Genomic DNA, 19,218 nt, shown 5'->3' on the forward strand with positions numbered 1-19,218 from the left:
GTGCCTGTGTGTGTGTCTGCGTGTGTGCCTGTGTGTGTCTGTGCCTGTATGTCTGTGTGTATCTGTGTGTGTGGCGTGTCTGTGTGTGTGTCTGTGTGTGTGTCAGTGTCTGTGTGTGTGTATGTGTGCCTGTGTGTGTGTGTCTGTTTGTGTGTGTATCTGTGTGTGTCTCTGTGTGTGCCTATGTGTGTGTGTCTGTGCCGGTGTGTCTGTGTGTGTGTATCTGTGTCTCTGTGTCCATGTCTGTGTGTGTGTGTGTCAGTGTCTGTGTGTGTGTATCTGTGTATGTGTGTCTGTGTATGTGTGCCTGTGTGTGTGTGTCTGTGTGTGTGTATCTGTGTGTGTCTCTGTGTGTGCCTATGTGTGTGTGTCTGTGCTGGTGTGTCTGTGTGTGTGTATCTGTGTCTCTGTGTCCATGTCTGTGTGTGTGTTTGTGTGTCAGTGTCTGTCTGTGTATGTGTGTCTGTGTATGTGTGCCTGTGTGTGTGTGTCTGTGTTTGTGTGTGTATCTGTGTGTGTCTCTGTGTGTGCCTATGTGTGTGTGTCTGTGCTGGTGTGTCTGTGTGTATCTGTGTCTCTGTGTCCGTGTCTGTGTGTGTGTGTGTGTGTCAGTGTCTGTGTGTGTGTATCTGTGTGTGTGTGTCAGTGTCTGTGTGTATATGTGTTGTTTGTGTTGTTTGCCTGGCTTCCTAAGACAACTCCTGTTTGCTGTGCTTTCTGTTTTCTTTCCTCCACTCTTTCCCACCCTCCTCCTTCTAGCTTTATGGAAATATAGTTGATATACGAGCTTCACATATCTAAAGTCCAGTGTGGTAAATTCTGACATATTTCTATACTGATGAAAGCGTCACCACAATTAGGATAGTGAACATATCCATCGTCCGCAAAAGTTTCCTCCCCCCTCATCCTCAGGCAGTTACTGATCTGCTTTCTGTCAGTACAGATTACTTCACATTTTCTAGTAGTTTATATAAATGGAATAATATAATATGCACATTTTTGGTTTGGCTTTTTCACTCAGCATAATTATTTTGAGATTGATGTTGTGTATACCAATAGTTTATTCCTTTTTTTTCTTTTTTGTTGAGACAGAGTCTCACTCTGTCACCCAGGCTGGAGTGCAGTGGTGCGATCTTGGCTCACTGCAACCTCCGCCTCCCGGGTTCAAGCAATTCTCCTGCCTCAGCCTCCTGCGTAGCTGAGATTACAGGCATGCGCCACCATGCCCAGCTAATTTTTTGTAGTTTTAGTAGAGACAGGGTTTCACCATCCTGGTCAGGCTGCTCTTGAACTCATATTCCATAGTATAGAGAAAGGATAAATCATCATTTGTTTATACATTCATCTGTTTGTTGATGGACATTTAGTTTTTTCCAGTTTTTTGGCTATTACAAGTAAAGCTGTTATAAATGTATGTGTATAAATCTTTCAATGGACATACACTTTCCTATTTTCTTGGGTAAGTTCCTAGAAGAAGAATGGTTGTATCATTTGGTAAATATATATGTAACTTTTTACTGCCCAAGTGTTTCCAAAGCATCTGTACCATTTGACATTTCTACTCGCAGCATTATGGGAGTTTCAGTTCTTCTACATCCTCATCAGTACATGGTATGGTTAGTCTTTTAAATCTTAGCCACTCTAATAGGTTCGTAATGGTATCTCCTTATGGCTTTAATTGGCATTTTCCTAATAACTAATGATGTCAAGCATCTTTTTGTGTCTATTTGACAGCCACATATCCTCTTTGGTGGGGTATCAGTTCAAGTATTTTGCCCATTAATTTTTAAAAACTGGGCTGTTGGCCTTCTTATTGAGTTGTATGAGAGTACTTTATACATTCTGGATATAAGTTCTTTGTTAAATATATATTTTGCAAATACATTCTCCCAGTGTGTAGGGCTTGCCCCAGAGGGCCTCGTGGAAGTTTCTTGCTCAGTGTGTATGAGTGAGTGAGAGAGACACTGATAGAAAGACTGGTTTCCTGAGAGACTCCGGCTTCTTTTTTTTTTTTTTTTTTTTTTTTGAGACAGGGTCTGACTCTGTCAGTCTGTCACCAAGGCTGGAGTGCAGTGGCACCATCACAGCTCACTGCAACCTCCACCTCCTGGGCTCAGGTCTTATTTTGCAAACAGGGAGCCTAAGTCCCTTAGATGCCATGAAGGTTTAGTGTCAGAGCCCACAAACAGCTCTGATGTCCAGAGAGGCCTGGCTGGCCCTTGACGCCTTTTATTCCTGTGACCCTGGGTGAGTAAGGTAACTTAGCATCCCTCATCTTGTGAAGATGGGCACAGCTGTGCCTTCCTGTGGGTGAGAGACTGGAGTAGAGCTCTCCAGCCGACCCTCCCAACAGCAAGGGCGAGGAGCGTGTGTCAGTGCCAATGCCATCAAAAGGCCTTTTGGAGGCAGAGATGGAGAGGCTAACTATTCAGTAAGGAAGGTTTGTTGAGCTCCACACTGACCAGATTGGGGCATGTACTGGCCGGAGAGGTGCCCACAGCTTTTCTGCTTTGCTCTGAGCTGTGTGGAGCCTGGACGAGGACCTTGTGACTTCTTCTGCCAGACCTCTTTCTCAGCTCATCAGCATCACACACACATGTGTGTGTGCATGCACATATACATGTAGGCTCAGTAACTCCCAAAGGGTGGGAGACTGGTCTACAGGTGGGGATGTGTGTAAACAGCCTGTATCCTACTGGTGCATGATGTGCTCTAGCTGTGAATTCTGTCTCCCTTGAGGCTACACACAAGCATTCAGGCCTGGATTGAACTTGGAAAATAAGTAGGCTGAAGAGGCTTGGGAGAGCTTTCCAGGAAGACAGCACTGCATAGGCAGAAGTCCAGTGAATTTTCAAGATGAATTGCAAAGGAGGTGTGTGGGAAATGAGGCTAACAAGGCAGAGGTCGGGTTGTCACAACTGCTGTATGAGGTGGGATGTGTTATCTCCACTTTATAGATGGGCAGACTGAGGGACCCAGAGGTCAAGAGAGGTATGCCTTAGGTCTGAGTCATACTCAGTGGCAGAGCTGAGTGTCCTGGCCCCAAGTACTGTGGTCTCCATACTGTACCAGGCTTTGTCCCAAGAGAGTGAGAGGATGGAGCTCCCTCAGGGGCCCTCTTCCTGGTTCCTGGATTGATGGAATGGGGTTCTCAGAACTGTCAGGTCATCTGTTTGGCTGCCTGACTTCCCTCAGCAGGTGTTTACTAAGCCTCGATTTCGAATCCAGCTCTGTTCCTAGCACCTGGGAAGACTCCAAGCCTCTGAAGGCATGATGCCCATTCCTCTTTTAGCCCTTGCAGGATAGCAGACACCTAGCCAGGTTCCCAAGCCCAGGGTGCTGCTGTTCACAACTCACAGGCCAGAACTGTCTCTGCAACTCTGGGTGGAGTGGGGGGTGTGTTTGTATGTTTTAAGGTGGGTATATTGCCACCCCTGAATAAGGTTCTATTATTGAGAGAGGAGGGATAGAATATTGAGTAGGCAGCGAAGCTAACCCACACAGAGGCCTGGGCGTCATCACAATTCTTCCCTTTCCGTCATTCCCTACAGCCTATCTCTTCTGGGGACCCTCAAGAGTCTACTTCCTAAATTTCTCTTGAAGCCACCTTTACTTCTGTCACCTCCTACCTCCACTCTCATTTTAACCTCCATAGCCTTCGTTAAAACGTCATCATCCCTGACCTTCTGTCCTGGTGCTTCTCTTCATCTCTTCCCAGTCCACACTTGGCAGAGCTCGTACAGGGTTATCTTCTGTAATATAAATCTGACCTTGAGCCTTAGGCCTGCCTTGACCTTGAACTGTAAACCTGACTTTGACCTTAAACTTGATCAGAACTTTTTTCTGTAAGCTCAAAAGGCTTTTTTCTGCAGGCTCAGCCCTTCTCTCTACTCTCCCTATGCCCCTACACTGTGTGGTCTAGCAGTACCCAGCCCCCTGTAGCTCTCTTACTCTTCATGACTCTGTAAATGCTAACCCCTGTTCCTGCACAGAATGTGGAATGCTCCTCCACAGGCAGCTCCTGGGCACCTGGAGAACAACTATGCACCTGTCCTCCAGAGCTCTGCTCAAGGGCACCAGCTTCTGAGTTCTGCAGAGAAGTCCCTCTCTCTTCTGCCCAACCCCTCACTGACACGTGCTTCGATTATGGGACTATTGGCAGAGGAGGAAGTGGCACACAATAGACACTTGGTAAATATTGACTGAAACAGCCATGCCAGAGCTGCCACACAGATAGGAAATGCTGTAGGGTTAGAAGGGGGAGTAGCTTTGGGAGGCTTGCTTTCAATCTGGGAGCTAGGCCATTTCTGAGCTTGGCCTCAGTTCCCCGCCTGCATTGCCATGGGGCAGAGGGTGGGGGTGAAGATACTTGCCACAGGGCCGGAGAGACATAGAAAAATCATCTTGGATGATTTGTATGTCTGAGCTTGAACACTTTGCCTTTTAAGGCTTTGGCTAAGTGCTGGTGGTTTGATCAAGTAGAAAACCCAGCTAATAGGTATACATTATGGGTAGGAGAAACAATAGGCAACCTAGCCCTTCGGGAAAGCAGTTTGGCAGCACATTCATACTTTTTGACCCTATAAATCCATTACCAGGGAACCAGCCTAAAGAAATAATTCTAAATATAGGAAAATAATTATTCACAAAGATACCTATTGTAACATTATTTTTGATAGAAAGTCTAAATGTTCAACAGACAGGGAGGCTAAATGAACCATGACAGACCCATCAAATGGAATACTATGCAGCCCATCAAATACTTTTTATAAAGGATATGCCATATGGGCAATTCTTAAACTATGGTACATTTTGAAAATATACAAGTTATATTTTTGCCACGGCTATAACTGTGTAAACATAACAACCCCTTGCCCCCTAAAAATATCTGTGCTTAGAAAAAGGCCTGAGAAGGGGCAGCAATCAAATTAATCAGTGGTTTATCTTTGAGTAGCAAAACTGGAAGGCTTTTAAATGGGTGTGTACTACTTTTACAACTATATTTAAAACTTAAAAATTACCCAGTTAGAGCTAAGGGAGCCCATTTTAGTTCAGCACCTTTCTGGTATAAGTTATTCATTTGTCTCTGGGCCTTGGTTTATAACATACGGGAAATAAATTACTGTTCATCCAGCAGTGTGTGTGCCAGGCTCTTTGCATGCACCACTCAGTTCAGTCTTCACAACTGAAACCCCGTTTTACAGATGAAGTTAAAGCTCGTGGTCAGCCCTATGCTAAGAACTAGGTTTCCAGCTTGATTCTACCCTAGGACAAAGCCCCTGCTCTTTACATCCTATCAGGGGCCCCTAGGATGCCTGCTCTCGGGAAAGGGGAGTGAGAGGGACACTTGAGAGTGCTATGTCCACAGAGCCAGTGTAGGCTGAGCCTTTCCCCTGAGTTTATTTTACAAGGTCGGGGAGATCAGTGTTTGCCAGCAAGTGGGAAGAAGAGAGGCTTTAGCTGCATGCAGCCAGAGATGGTGCTCTCTGCTTTACCTCCCTGGCCCCACCAGCCTTTTCTGAAAAGGATTTCCCCCTCAGCCCAAGTAGCCCATTCTTCTTACCTGACAGCTGGGAACCAACCAAAAGAACATTGCAAGGCTGCATTCTCAGCCTCCTTGTACATCCCAGTGCCCTGGATTCAGAGCCGTAAGCCTGGGGTTGCAGTCCTGGCCCCACTGCTGATTTACTGGGGGCCTTGGGCAAGTGCCACCCACCCCCACGCTGACCTCAGATCTTCTACCTATAAAATGAGACTGGACCAGAAAAGAGACTCCAAGCTCCAATGCCATGCCACTAACAAACAACACAGACCAGTTATAAGAGCAAGAGCTCTGGTAAGAACTCTGACAGAAAGGAACAACTTCTCAGTCTCAGACAATCATTGCCATGCAGGAATGCAGGCACAGAGCTGAAAGATCTTTTAATTTGTTTGAGACAAGCCAGAAAACATGGATTTTAAAAAAATATGAAATCTCTCAGTTTATAAATATCGACTGAATTGGAATACATATACATGCAGGTCTTCAAGCATGATACGGCCGTGGGCTGCCAGTTTGGAATCTCCGTAGTCACCTGTCTCTGAGCACCTTCCTACCCCGAAGGTAGGCACCTTCTGATACCTGGACTCCTGGTCTACAAACACTTGCTAGGGCCAGTGCTGGGCAGAATAGGACCCGGGGATGTGACAGCAAGAAGGTCAATCTGCTGAGAAGGAGGAGAAGGCCCTAAGTTTGTTTTTCTGGACCCCCAGGCTCGCCTTTGCCCAATACTTAGCCTTCAAAGGCTCTGTCCAGCTACCTTCTAGAAATCCTATCCCAGCTGTGACATGCACTGTGTACCAAGGGCTTGCTGTATATGCTCAGCAGCACAACCTCCCTTCGTTGTCATGGCAATGATTAACCTCATGTACACACAAGGAAATTGGTCCTGATACTGATGGGCCTGAGGGCACACAACTCCCAGCTGAGCTCTTGCATATAGTCATTACAGCCCTTAGAGGGGACCCTCTGGTGCTATTTTTTCAAAGATGAATAAAACTCTTCCAGCTCATAACCTAGCAGGAGAGACAAGCTCACTAAATAGAACACTGTGTGTAGAAAGGACTAGAATAATATAAACAAAGTACCACAAAGCTTTTTTTCCCCCCTTTTGTTGACTTGCTAAGAGGCCTGCACTTACTTGGGTGGTAACATCAACCCAGATCAGTGCAGACCCCCTTATTCATTCAGCAAAGATTTATTGAGGGCCTGTGGTGGCCTGACACTAGTCTAGGCATAAGGGACTAAATAAAGCATAAAATGGGCATCTATCCTTACCTCTCTGGAGCTTATATTCTAAAGACGTAAAATAAATACATACATAAATATGTTAGCTGTTGCTAAGGACGGCGGAGAAAAACGAAGCATGGGAAGAAAGAGGAGTGCTGTAGGAGGAGGGGTTGTATTTTAAACACAGTGGTCAGAGAAGATTCACTGAGAGGGTGACCTTGGAGCAAAGACCTGAAGCGGGAGAGAATACACGGGGCAGAGATCTGGGAGAAGAGCATTCCAGGCAGAAGGAACAGCATGTGCAGAGGCCCTGATGAGGGGATGTGGAAGAAGGCAGGGTGGCTAGAGCAGAGTGAATGAGGGGGAGAGGTGATGAGGTCAAAGAGATAAGCGGGGGTCAGGGGAGGGATGCACAGAACTTTACATCAGCCGAAGAAAAGGCTTTAGCCTCTATTGAAAGGAAGGACCGTTGGAGGGGTTTTGAGTAGAGGAATGACCTGATCCAATTTGTGTTCTAAAAGGATCCCTTTGGCTGCTGGGTAGAGTTGGTAGGAGATAATGAGACCTGCATCATCCAGGAGAGAGATGGTGGCTTGGACCAGGGATGGAGCAGTGAAGATGCCGAAAGGTGTCAGATTCTGTGACTGTGTCGCCTCAGTTTCCTTATCTGTAAAATGCATACACTGTGCAGGGAATAAAAGCTGACAGGCTTTTCTGATAGACGTGAGAGTGTTGGCCTACCCGACTGGAATGATGGGATTGCCATTAACTGAAATGAGGGAAGCTGCAGAAAAACAGATTTTTAAGGCAAAATCAGAAATTCATATTTTGGATGTGTTAATTTTGAGATACTCTGTTAGACCAAAGTGGCGGTGTCCTGAAATCCTGTTGTTTGGTAGACAATGACTGGTTTAGGGTTTTTCTGTCCTTTTCTTTTTTTGCAAGTAGACTTAGGAAAGCATAAAATGAATCTGTAGTCAGGAACCTCTCAGATACAAACGAGTATAGTATTTCAGATTAAGATTTTGGACAGGGAGAAAGATGTAATATACATGAATAACATTGAGAATAAGAATATATTCAGGCGAATAAATAATTACTGCTATTTACGGAGTGCTGTCCCTATGCCAGGTCCTTGCTAGGCATTTCACACGTGTTATTGCTCATTGTGATTATACTCATGCACAACTGTAATTAGCCCCATTTGAGAGATAAGGAGAATGAGGCTTAGAGGAGTAAAGTGGCATTCCCACTGTCATAAAGATGGTGGGTGGTGGAGTTTGGAATTCAGAGTTCCAAATCCAGTCATATTGGATCTAAAATTCAGTTACATTTGATGCTCAAGCCGTGGTTTCTTTCTGTCGGGTTAGTCTGCCTGTCAGCAAAAGGGGAAAACTCATTCTGAGATAGATAAAGGGTGGCCGGGTGCAGTGGCTCATGCCTGTAATCCCAGCACTTTGGGAGGCCAAGGCAGGTGGATCACAAGGTCAGGAGTTTGAGACTATCCTGGCCAATATGGTGAAACCCCGTCTCTACTAAAAATACAAAAATTAGCCAGGGGTGGTGGCAGGCACCTGTAGTCCCAGCTACTGGCTGAGGCAGGAGAATTGCTTGAACCCTGGTGGTGGAGGTTGCAGTGAGCCAAGATTGCGCCACTGCACTCTAGCCTGAGCGACAGAGCGAGACTCCATCTCAAAAAAAGAAAAAAGATAAAGGGCCTTTAAAATAGGACATAGTAGTTTGTAGAATCTCCCTTTTAAAACATTTTAGAATGCTTCACTTTGGCTAAATTAAGAGGTAGGGCAGCTTCTCCAGAGAAGGAAAACTTATTAGGAGAGGCATTTATTAATCACCCACCCTCTTCCAGCAAGTGTGAGCCACACTGGGCACTGTTGAGGCCCTGGATGTTACTGAAGGTGAAAGAATTCAGCATGGCATGGGAAGTACCACTGGGAATCAGGTGGACAGGGATCAGCTGCTGAGGACAGCAGGGCAGCTGCAGCTGGAGAGGGAGAAGGGAGCTGGGAGGAGAGATGAAGGAGCTGCTGTGAGATAGGCTCCTGGGCTGAAACAGGCACGGTTGGGTGCGCTGGGCTCCATGTCTCCCTGCTGAGCCCCTGGGAGCTGCAGGAAGATAGATGAACCTTGGCTTCCAACAGGAGCGGCATGCCTGGAACTGCTGGCGGGATTATTAGAATGAGCTGGCCCTGCTTCTATGGCTCCATTGTGGCCTTTGGCAAGTCTTCATTTTTCTATCTAGAAAATGTGGCAGTTGGGACTCGATTGTCATGAAATGCCAGGAGAGCAAGAGAGAGTGTGTGTGCACAAGTGACAGGGAGAGAATGCAAGTGCAAGAGACAGCGTGAGTGGTTTTATGTGGTTTCTTGTTTTGTATTACCAGGAACGAGGAAGCTCTCTGATCTCAGGCTAGGTGGGGGCTTTGTCTGTGGAAAGGGGCTGTTGTCGCAGGCAGAGCAGATGACATCTCCACATCCCTTCAGTCCTTTGGTCTGTGTGTTCCATGTGTTCTTCAATCTGACGTGAGCAAAGCACAGCACACACAGGGCAACTTTGGGGAGCTCTGAGGGCACCATCTTTCCTTGGGACCCACTTTGCCGACTCCCAGTGGACCATCATCTTGCCCTGCAGCCAACCCCGTGCAAAAGTGTTCCTTTTAACATTCCTTTTAGGGAGATCTTTATTTCTCCCAAAGAACCAATTTTCTTCCTGCCCTCCCATAACCATGAGAACAATAAGACTGAGCATACTTTCCCTTTTGGCATCAGTGGCCAGGAAGCTTGGAATTGAATCTCAATATCATTATTGCCACCATGTATTTGTGATCAGCATGGATATTCCCTTCTTCCCTGGGCCTCTGTTTCAATGCATATTTTATTGCATGTCATTTATGAGCTGCCTTAAAATGGTCAGGACTTCTGTCATACCTGTAGGCCTTCCTTCCAAGATTTCTTTACTTGAAAAGGTTCCCTTTGTTCTTTTTTTTTCCTTAATTTTTGCCCTGGTGAGGGCAAGGGTTGTGGTACAGAAGCTTCACTGATAGATTCAGGAATCTAGCCCCAAGCCCAGGCTCTGTCCCTGACTTTCTGGGTAACCTCAGGCAACTAACATGCTTTTTCTGGGTTTCAGTTTCTTTCTCTATAGAATGATAGGTTGTGATGAGGTCTACTCCAGATCCTTTCCATTCTGATTCTGAGAGTGTGTTAGTCCCTGTTGGTACTTGGGGTAAATGCCAGGGGATTAGGCATTTACCTAATCTTACATCCAGGATCCAAAGAATCAAGGCAGAAATCTGGAAAAAATGAGAATTTTTAGGGATGGAAGTCTCACCATTTTCCTCATCCTGTGATGCTTTAGAGTTGGAAGCTTGGGAGAAGGGGGAGGGGAGAGAAGCCGGACTGAGGCTTGACAGCTCTATCAGTCAGGAAGCCCAGGGAAGCATATGCTGTGGCCAAGGTTGCTGAAGGGCCTCCATCTGCCAGGAGCCACTTGCCAGGCAGCCACCAAGCTGGGGCTGGCACCACCGCCCCTCCGTTCCTCACATTTCTCCATGGGTGTCTGCAGAGGGGCAGCCGTGGAGCAGCTGGGGTGGTGGAAGCATGGGAACCAGTGTTCCCCCTACTACTCCCTACCCAGACAGGAGGCCTGCCAGACATTGCCCTGGAAAGCCAGCCCAGGTCACTTGGCCTAGCAGAGTTTGCCAGTCATTTCAGAGTCACTCATGCCTGGGCCTGCTGATGTCCGCTGAGGTGATAAAGCAAGAATTATTTCTGAAGAAGGGAAAAAGAGAGATCTCCTTCGACAGGTAATAGTGATAGCAAGAAATGTTCAGTCCTCTAATTTCCCAAGAACTGCCCCCATCCCTCCATTCATTACCTTGATTGGATCCCAAAGAGACAGCAGGGCCAGGAAGGTGGCGCCTTCCTGAGTGAATGCATGAGACAGCTGAGACGAACAGAGGTCAAAGACCCAAGGTCACCAAGATGGACGATGTGATATGGCTCAGAGGAGCTGAGGGTCTCTCAGTGGTGGGCTTGCACAGCAGCTGGGCTGCTGGGTGGGACGCAGCAGTTGTTGGAAGAGGAAAGAGCAGTGCTCCTCATGGAAAGGGCTTCTCCTTTGCCTGCGAGGCTGATTCTTAGAGGAACAGGGAAAGTCACTAGTTAGGGAGAAGGCACATGAGGAATTTCTTTTTTTTTTTTTTTTTTTTTTTTTGAGATGGAGTCTCCACTCTGTCGCCCAGGCTGGAGTGCAATGTCGTGATCTCGCCTGACTACAACCTCCGCCTCCCAGGCTCAAGATATTCTCCTGTCTCAGCATCCCAAGTAACTGAGATTACAGGCACCCACCACCTCGTCCAGCTAATTTTTCTATTTTTAATAGAGACAGGTTTTTGCCATGTTGGCCAGGCTGGTCTTGAAATCCTGACCTCAGGTGATCCGCCCACCTCGGCCTCCCAAAGTGCTGGGATTACAGGTGTGAGCCACCATGTCTGGCCAAGAATTTCTTTTTAAACGACTTTCTGTAGTATGCTTACCTCTTATGTCTGTGATGCCCTGCTTTTATGGAAGTATGACCAGCCCAAAATGCAGGTATATACCTGCTCATCTCCATTGTGGTATCTTAGAGTCTCATGGAAAAGTAGGTTTTTTCTTTTATGCAGCAGAATGATAAGTGTCCCAGGTCTACTGTATTATGAGACCTTCATGATGCGGTAGAAATGCAGGTGCCCATGACCTGGAAATCCAGGGTCCAGCCCTTGGTGACTCTTGTAACCTCTGAGGCTTCAGGTTTCCCATAGATCAGATGGACTAGTCTCTACCTGGCCTCCCTCTATGGGGAATCTGTGTGAGGATTCAATGAAGTTGTGAATATGCAAGAGCTTTAGGGGCAGCCTCAGCTACCAGTCTCCTCCAGGCTGACCCAAAGTCTAGGGAAGCATCCTGGGCCCAGCTACCTGAAGTCAGGTAGAGGGGGGGCACTGGCTCTTGCTCCCCTTCTGCTGCAACTTGCTGAGCCATTCTGGGAGAGTCTCTACCCCTTTCTGGACCATGCCTGTCTTTTTATTAATACAACGGTTCATTTAAATACACACACATACACACACACACACACACAATGGAGTCAGGGGCATGGTGGCTCACACCTGTAATCCCAGCAACTCAGGAGGTGACGCTGGTGGATGGCTTGAGGCCAGGAGATTGAGACCTCCAAGAGCAACATAGCGAGACCCCACCTTTAAAAAAAGTAAAAAATAGATTAGCCAGGTGAGGTGGCTACTGGAGAGGCTGAGGCAGAAGGATCGCATGAGCTCAGGAGTTTGAGGCTGCAGTGAGCTATGATTTTGCCACTGCACTCCAGCCTAGGTGACAGAGTAAGACCCTGGCTCTAAAAAAAAATTAAATATATATCATATGTGTTTTTAAAAATTTGTTTTTTATTGAGATATAATTTACATTCCATAAAATTTATCCTTTTAATAGCCAGATGCAGTGGCTCACACCTGTAATCCCAGCACTTTGGGAGCAGGGAGGCCAAGGTGGGTGGATTGCTTGAGGCCAGGGGTTCAAGACCAACCTGGCCAACATGGAGAAACCCCATCTCTACTAAAATATACAAAAATTAGCCAGGTGTGGTTGTGCGTGCCTGTAATCCCAGCTACTCGATAGGGTGAGTCATGAGAATCACTTGAACCCGGGAGGCGGAGGTTGCAGTGAGCTGAGATCGTGGCACTGCACTCTAGCCTGGGCGACACAGCGAGACTCTGTCTCAAAAAAAAAAAAATTAAATTTTTAAAATGTACAATTGAGGGATTTTAGGATACTCACAAAATTATATAACCATCACCACTAGCTACTTCTAAAACGTTTTTTATCTTCCCAAAAAAGAAACTCCATTCCCATTACCAGTCATTCCCTGTTCCTTCTTCCCTTCCAGTGTGTTTTCTGTCTGTGTGCATTTGCCTGTGCTGGATATTTCATATAAATGGAATCATGCAATATGCGGCCTTTCGTATCTGGCTTCTTTCATTTAGCATAATGTTGTCAAGGTTCATCTATGTTGTAGCATGGATCAGTAATACTTCATTCCTTTTATAGCTAAATATTCCATTGCATAGACGCATCACATTTTGTTTATCCATTCTTCTATTGGTGGACATTTGGGTTATTTCCACCTCTTAGCTATTGAGAATAGTGCTACTGTGAACATTCTTATACAAGTTTTTGTTTGAGCATCTATTTTCCATTCTTTGGGGTATATACCTAGCAGTGGAATTGCTGGTTCATATGGCAATTCTATGTTTAACTTTTCGAGGAACCACCAAACTGTTTTCCATAGCAGCAGCGTCATTTTACATCCCCACCAGCAATGCATGAGAGTTCCAACTTCTCCACATCCTTGACAACGCTTGTTATTGTCCATCTTTTTTATGCTAGCCATCCTAGTGAATGTGAAGCAATATCTCATTGTGGAAAATAAGTATTCCATAGATTTTTAACCTGAAAAATCCTTTTTAAAAAGTAGTCTTACTTCACACCTTCCATATGTAAAATACATACGAGAGGAGCCTCTTCAGGTGAAATGGGGAAGGAGGCCCAAGCCACCCCTCCCAGTAGGTGCAGAGGCAAGTCCTCTTGGGTGGTTTGAAGACCTAGGCTTGATGCCCTTCAGCTCTGGAATCTGAGTCTAATCACTGGAGACACATCCTGTGTAGCAGCTGCCTCAGCCATCAACCTATGCTGGTTGCCTGGGGAAGCTCCTCACAGCATTTGGCCAAGTTGTGGGTCTGCCTTGCCGTTGTGTTGGGGTTGCCACAACAGTGAGAAGAAGTCGGATGGCGCCTCATCTGTGGTCCCAGCTTTGAGGGTGGCTTGTGTGGGAAACAGGAAGCAAGCTGGAGAAATGCCAGCAAGTCCTGGAAGGAAGAGCCTAGGTTTTGTTGACAAAGGAGGAGCAGAGGCACATAGTGGCTGATGAGGCCATAGCCAATGCAGGGTTTACTGAACTCCTCAGCTGTGAATAGCCCTGGTAGTGCTAATCTTCTGAGATCTAGAGTGTGGCTGCTGGAACACTCCCAGGCCTGTCTTCTATTCCCACCTCTCTGCATTAGCATTCTAGGAGCACCAGGCGCTCTGCTGTCTGATGGGTGGAATGTTCTGCGTTCTAGTGTTGCCTTGGCAAAGAGAGGATCCCTCCCAAGTTCTGCTCTGTTGATTGCAATGCTCTGCTTTCCACAGCTGTCAGTGGTTTGAGTCATCAGACACAGATTGTTCTGTTCCCTCGGATTTTAGGATAGCTTTCTTCTTGTATCAATGGCTAATTCTTTGAAAGAAGATAAATTATAGTACATACAGGGACTTTTGCTTAGCTGGAATATTAGATTAACCCAAGCACCTGGTTTTTCCCCCATGACTGTTGATTGGGTAAAATGCTATCATGTCTCTTTGAAGAATGGAGCTTCCTAATTTTACATATGTGGAAACTGAGACCCAAAAGTCCTAGTAATGAAGGAGAAAGAAGCATCAATTAGAAGCCCATAATTTCACTGACAGCTCTAGAATTAGAGAATGTTAGATCCAGAGCACCTTAGAGACCATCTAATCTGACTCTTTGGTCTATTCAATGTGCTTGTTTAAACCATTGTATTACCAACAGTTGTGTGTTGATTGTGTTTGTTTTTATGAAGTTTCCCAGGGGATGGTGTTCCCTGAGTTTTAGTCTAAGGCATAGCATGCTAAGTGGTCAAGACAGTAAGTGATAGGAGAAGTCACTGGTGGAAAGGCTGTGGGTAGGACCTAAAGAAAGAGTGCAATGTATGCCTGAGGACAGGCAGGGAAGATGCTGCCGACGGGACGAACAGCCCATGTAGAGACGCAGATTTGGGAGTGACTAGCCGAGGTCTCCTGGATGTATCAGAGAGCCAGCTGGAAAGGGTGTAGATGAGAGGGCCTTAAACACCCACATCAAGAGCTTTGCTCTGATTTTTACCTAATCTGGGACTTCCAAGGAATTTTGAACAGGGTCCAGGCCCTTTTCTCCATTGTTCCTGCCATGACCCTGGCCCAGGCCCTCCTAATTTCTCCCCTGGTTGGTAACCTCCTAACTGGTATCTGGTATCCCTCCCTCTCCACACAGGCTCCCTATCAGGAACTTTCTAAAATGCAAATGTGATTGTGCCCCTTTCCTATAAAGCACTTGCATGGCTTCCTGTTGCCCACAGGACAAGATCCTGGCTTAAGTGGCTCTGTGTGGCCTGCCCCCCTCCTTCTGCAGCCTCACTCCCACTGTACTTCTGCCCTCAACAGGCTCCCTAGTTTCCGAGCAGCCAGCTGTCACTCACTGCCTATGTCCAGCCTTCTCCTTCCCTCCCATTTTCTGCTGCCACCTGGTGAACTCCTATTCATCCCTCAAGACCCAGTGCAAATTTCTTGTGTAGAGAAGCGTTCCTGGATCCTCCTGAAGACACTATTTTGCCTTGAATGTGTTTCTATTTTGAAGCTCACTTCATGTTACTTCCAAAATACTGGCTGCTCCCATGTTTTAGTGTTTATTGTGTGATAGGCACTGACCCAAGCCCCATACTCACATTATTTTATGTTATTCTCACAGTAACCATATGAGGTGCATTCATTAGAGCCCCAGTTATTACAGATATGGGCAGTGAGGCTCAGAGAAGTGGGTGACTTACCCAAGGCATGCAGCTGAAGAGTGCCAGAGCTGGCATTTGAGCCCAGATCAGTTCATATCGACTTCTGCAGTCATTAGTCTCATGCTCCCTGGACCCCCATTGTCGGGGGGGTTAGGAAGTGTTGAGCATTTGAGGGAGCAGTCAAAGGAGTGGATGCAGCAGGGTTGCTATGGAGTGGACAAGATGGGGAAGTGGAGGGAAGTTCAGTGAGGGCAGGGGCTGGGTTTACTCTGGGGTTAAAGTGATGAGAGACTATCAGCCCAGCTTCCCACAGTTAAGGGTTTTCTTTCTACCTTCCTTTCCAAGTGGCAGCCTCTGGCCACCTGGGGAGAGGCCTGCGGGACTCCAGGCTAAGCAGCTGGCATGGTGACAAACACCATGGCAACCTGCCTCCTTGCTAGGGCCTAGAAGGGAGGGAGGACCTGAGGGAGCACAGGATGCACACTGAGTTTTCTGAGTAGGATCCTGAGAGGTGGCTCCCTTTGGGCCTGGGTGGCTTCTGCCCTCCCATGAGGGACCCTGCCTGCAAGGTCCCATCCCAGCAGGGGAAATGCCTCTTCCACCTTTCTCCCTAATGAATACCTGGCTCTGGGTGCCCAGGAGACTGTTAGCTATACCCAGGTACAAATGCCACCCCCTTCCCTCCCCCAGGCCAGGGAGGAAGGAAGAGGGAACTCAAGAGGAGGCAGGTGTGGGGTTGCCAAGCAAGATAGTGGCAGGGACAGCTGGGACAAGGCCCTCATTGTAGCAAGGCCACACGCAGCTCCAAGACAAACCAGGCATTTTGCCTGCCTCCCAGGACTGGGCCTAGCACTCTGCCTGGACTTTCCTGGCTCCTTAGAACACTCACTCACACTGGCTTGGAAGAGCCCATCCTCAGATCTGAGTCCTGCCTCTGCTGGAAAGTCCTCCTGAAGGCTCAGCCTCCTTTTCGCATCCTCCCAAAAGCCAGAAGGGCAGGGATGATGGTGGGAAAGTTGTTGGTGAAGCCAGGCCGACCTGGGCCAGAAGCCAGAGCATGTCACACCTGCAGCTGTGTGACCTTGGGCCCAAATGCAGGAACAAAGCCGGCCTTGAAGGATTGCTGCTTCACGTAATGGGCCACGGCAGACGAGAGCACTCAGCATGGCCACCTCACCACTGAAGATTCAGGCAATGGCAGGTGATCCTTGGAGCCTTTGCCCATGTGCCCCTCTGCACCCTAAGCTGTTCCTGGTCAAGATCCTCCCGTGCCCAGGAGGCAGTGAGCCATGTACGGCCATCCTCACAAGCATGGAGGAGCACTGATGTCCTCTTACCCCCAGATCACCCCTCCTCCATGGTTCCTGCTCTAGGGGCCAGCCCTACAGTTCCAGGAGGCCCTGCCTGGGTGACTGGGGCATGATGAGTGGAAAGCATTGCCAAGCTGGGGCAAGCAGCTCAGGTGACAGGTGTGGTGTCGGCAGGTCCTGCAGCCCAGCACCCGACACCTCCAGGCAGACAATGCTGGCTGTGTCCAGACCCTCCAGGGGAACAGGCCGTGTTCTATGTCCCCGCCAGGAAACAGGCCATCTGAGTAGTGCCTTTGTCCACTCAGGAGGCAGCCCCGCCGCTGGCTGGGATGACCAGGCTCCGGGGAGGCCCTGACGTGGGAAGGGGGTGGTCCCCGGGCCAGAGACTCTGGGGTTTGAGATCCAGCCCCTCAGCATCTGATGTTGACCTGGTTTCGATATTGGCTCTGCCACACACCTGGGATGTGACTTGGCCAAGTCCCTTCCCTCTCGGTGGCTCGATTCCTCATCTGTAAAAGGGGACTAATCACAGCACTTCCTCATAGGGTTGTTGAGAGGAGTCAATGGCATAATGTACGTAGCGTGGTTGGCACGAGGTCTGGTGTGGAGTGGGGCTCGGTGAATGCTTCCCTCCAGCATGGGGAGAGGTCCAGGCATGACATCCTCAGCCAAGTCTCCTGTAACCCAGGCTGCTGTCCTCTGTCCCTGCTGTTAATGTGGAAGGAGGGGACTGAGGTCTCTGGAGCTGGCACAGGACCAGCACATTGGCTGCAAAGAGCCCAGGTTCCCCACTCTGCCCCAGACTCCAGTAACTTTGGGCTAATACCCAGTATAGCCCTCCTCACGACAGCCAAAATCCAGCCCAGCATGGGGCCTCTCCCCTCCTTAAATCCTGGAAAGGCTGCCCTTGGAACCCAAGCCTCTACCCAGGAAAGAAGCCTAAGGACTCGGGGGCAGGAACCAGGGGCTTGAGTCTACCTGCCCACTTAGCAAGAGGCCCAGTGATGGGTCTCTCTAGGCAGGAACGCTTCCTCCTGGGTCCACCCACTGGGACACCCCCAGCGGAGGGCCTCTGCTCCCACCCACCCCAGTGCTCATCTGCTTTAAGTCTGTGCCCCTACATTCCTGGTAGATGCCAAAACCAGCATGCGCATTGCATGGGTGGGTGCGGGCATGCCTGTGTGCCGCATGGGTGCAGGAGGACCTGGCTGCATGTCCTGTGTCATGGGCTGGCTGCCTGAGCACGTTCATGGAGACACGTGTGGCATGTCTTGGAATGGCAGGGACACGGTACCTTCTCGTGTTGGTGTGTATCCGTATGTCTTTCTACACATGTGCTGGTACGTTGGTCTGTCTTGTCTCCCCTGTAGACGGGAAGCCCCGAACCACGGGCCAACTGGGAAGTTGATGGTCGGCGAGACCAGCCCATCCTAATTTGGGGTTCCTGGTCCTGCTCCAGGAGTCCTACAGCCTGCAGCCCCTACCAGAGAGGGAGGACTGAACAGCAAGGGGGTGTGTGGGTCTGAGTATCAGGGTCCTGGGGAAGAAGCAGGCCTGGCTCGTAGAGTAGAAGACTCGGTGCCGGCAGTCAGGAGGCCCTGCTCCTGAAGCCTCTGTGACCCTGGGCACGGCCTTCACTCTGTCTGGGGCACATTCACTCATCTGGAGAACACAGGGTTGGACTGATTACTTTTAGCCACTCCTGACAGTTGTGGTTTTAAGTTGGGTGGTGGGAACCTGTGCACCAGCCCTATTCAATTCACTGGTGGAGGCAGCCGTGGCCTGCCAGGCCCTCGCTCCTGGGGTGTCCTGCCGAAGGGTGAGAAGAGAAGCCATGCCGGGCAGCGGCCCCAGCGAGAGGATGACGTGGCCTGGCCCGGCCCTTTCTGCGGGCCCCCCAACCCGCCCTCTCTCCTCAGCCCCCGGGATACCGCCCATCCCACCCCTTACTCGGACCCGCAGCCTCATGGCCATGTCCCTGCCAGGAAGTAGACGGACCTCTGCTGGATCACGCAGGTGAGTCTCCCCCTCGCTCACAGCCTAGGCTTCGGAGGGCGGGAGGAGGGCGCACGGGCCTCTCTCTACCTGCCACCAACTTGCAATATGTCTTTGAGCAAATCATTTCCCATTCCCATCTTTAAAATGGGCTTGCTAACACCTGCCTCCTCCTGGAACTATTTAATGGCTCAAATGACACAGTGGATGTGAGAGTTCTCGGAAGGTGTAAACCACTGGATTCCTACCAGCAGTAGCCTCATCAGTATTGTTTGATTTTCACAACGACTGGAGGGGAATCGTGCAGTCATCCACTCAGACTCACTTGGTGTCCCTTGGTTTTTACCCCCGAGGCTCCTCCTCCTGTCCCCACCCCTGTCTGCCCCATTCTTCTCCACCTCTGTCTCAGTCTATGCAGGGATCTCCTCTCCTGGGTTTGGGGAACCCCAGAAGTTGAGGACCTTGATAAGAGCATA

The 19,218-nt window shown here is 48.7% G+C and overlaps 1 protein-coding gene across 17 annotated transcripts in view; it reads left to right on the plus strand.

The window, feature by feature from the left end:
* Positions 1-19,218, plus strand: part of SNPH (syntaphilin) — a 42,434-nt gene that overhangs the window by 11,681 nt on the left and 11,535 nt on the right. For 2 of the 17 annotated variants that reach the window (XM_016937284.3, XM_016937292.3), the window contains exon 3: positions 15,094-18,763. In XM_016937284.3, the coding sequence (XP_016792773.1) occupies positions 18,582-18,763 (182 nt within the window). In that variant the 5' untranslated portion in view covers positions 15,094-18,581. Of the gene's footprint in view, positions 1-6,021; positions 6,104-15,093; positions 18,764-19,218 lie in introns of all 17 variants that reach the window. The other 15 variants (XM_009436668.4, XM_525243.7, XM_016937287.3 and 12 more) reach the window with 14 other exon arrangements.

This window comes from Pan troglodytes, chromosome 21 (genome assembly GCF_028858775.2).
Source record: "Pan troglodytes isolate AG18354 chromosome 21, NHGRI_mPanTro3-v2.0_pri, whole genome shotgun sequence".
Classification (NCBI taxonomy): Eukaryota; Metazoa; Chordata; class Mammalia; order Primates; family Hominidae; genus Pan; species Pan troglodytes.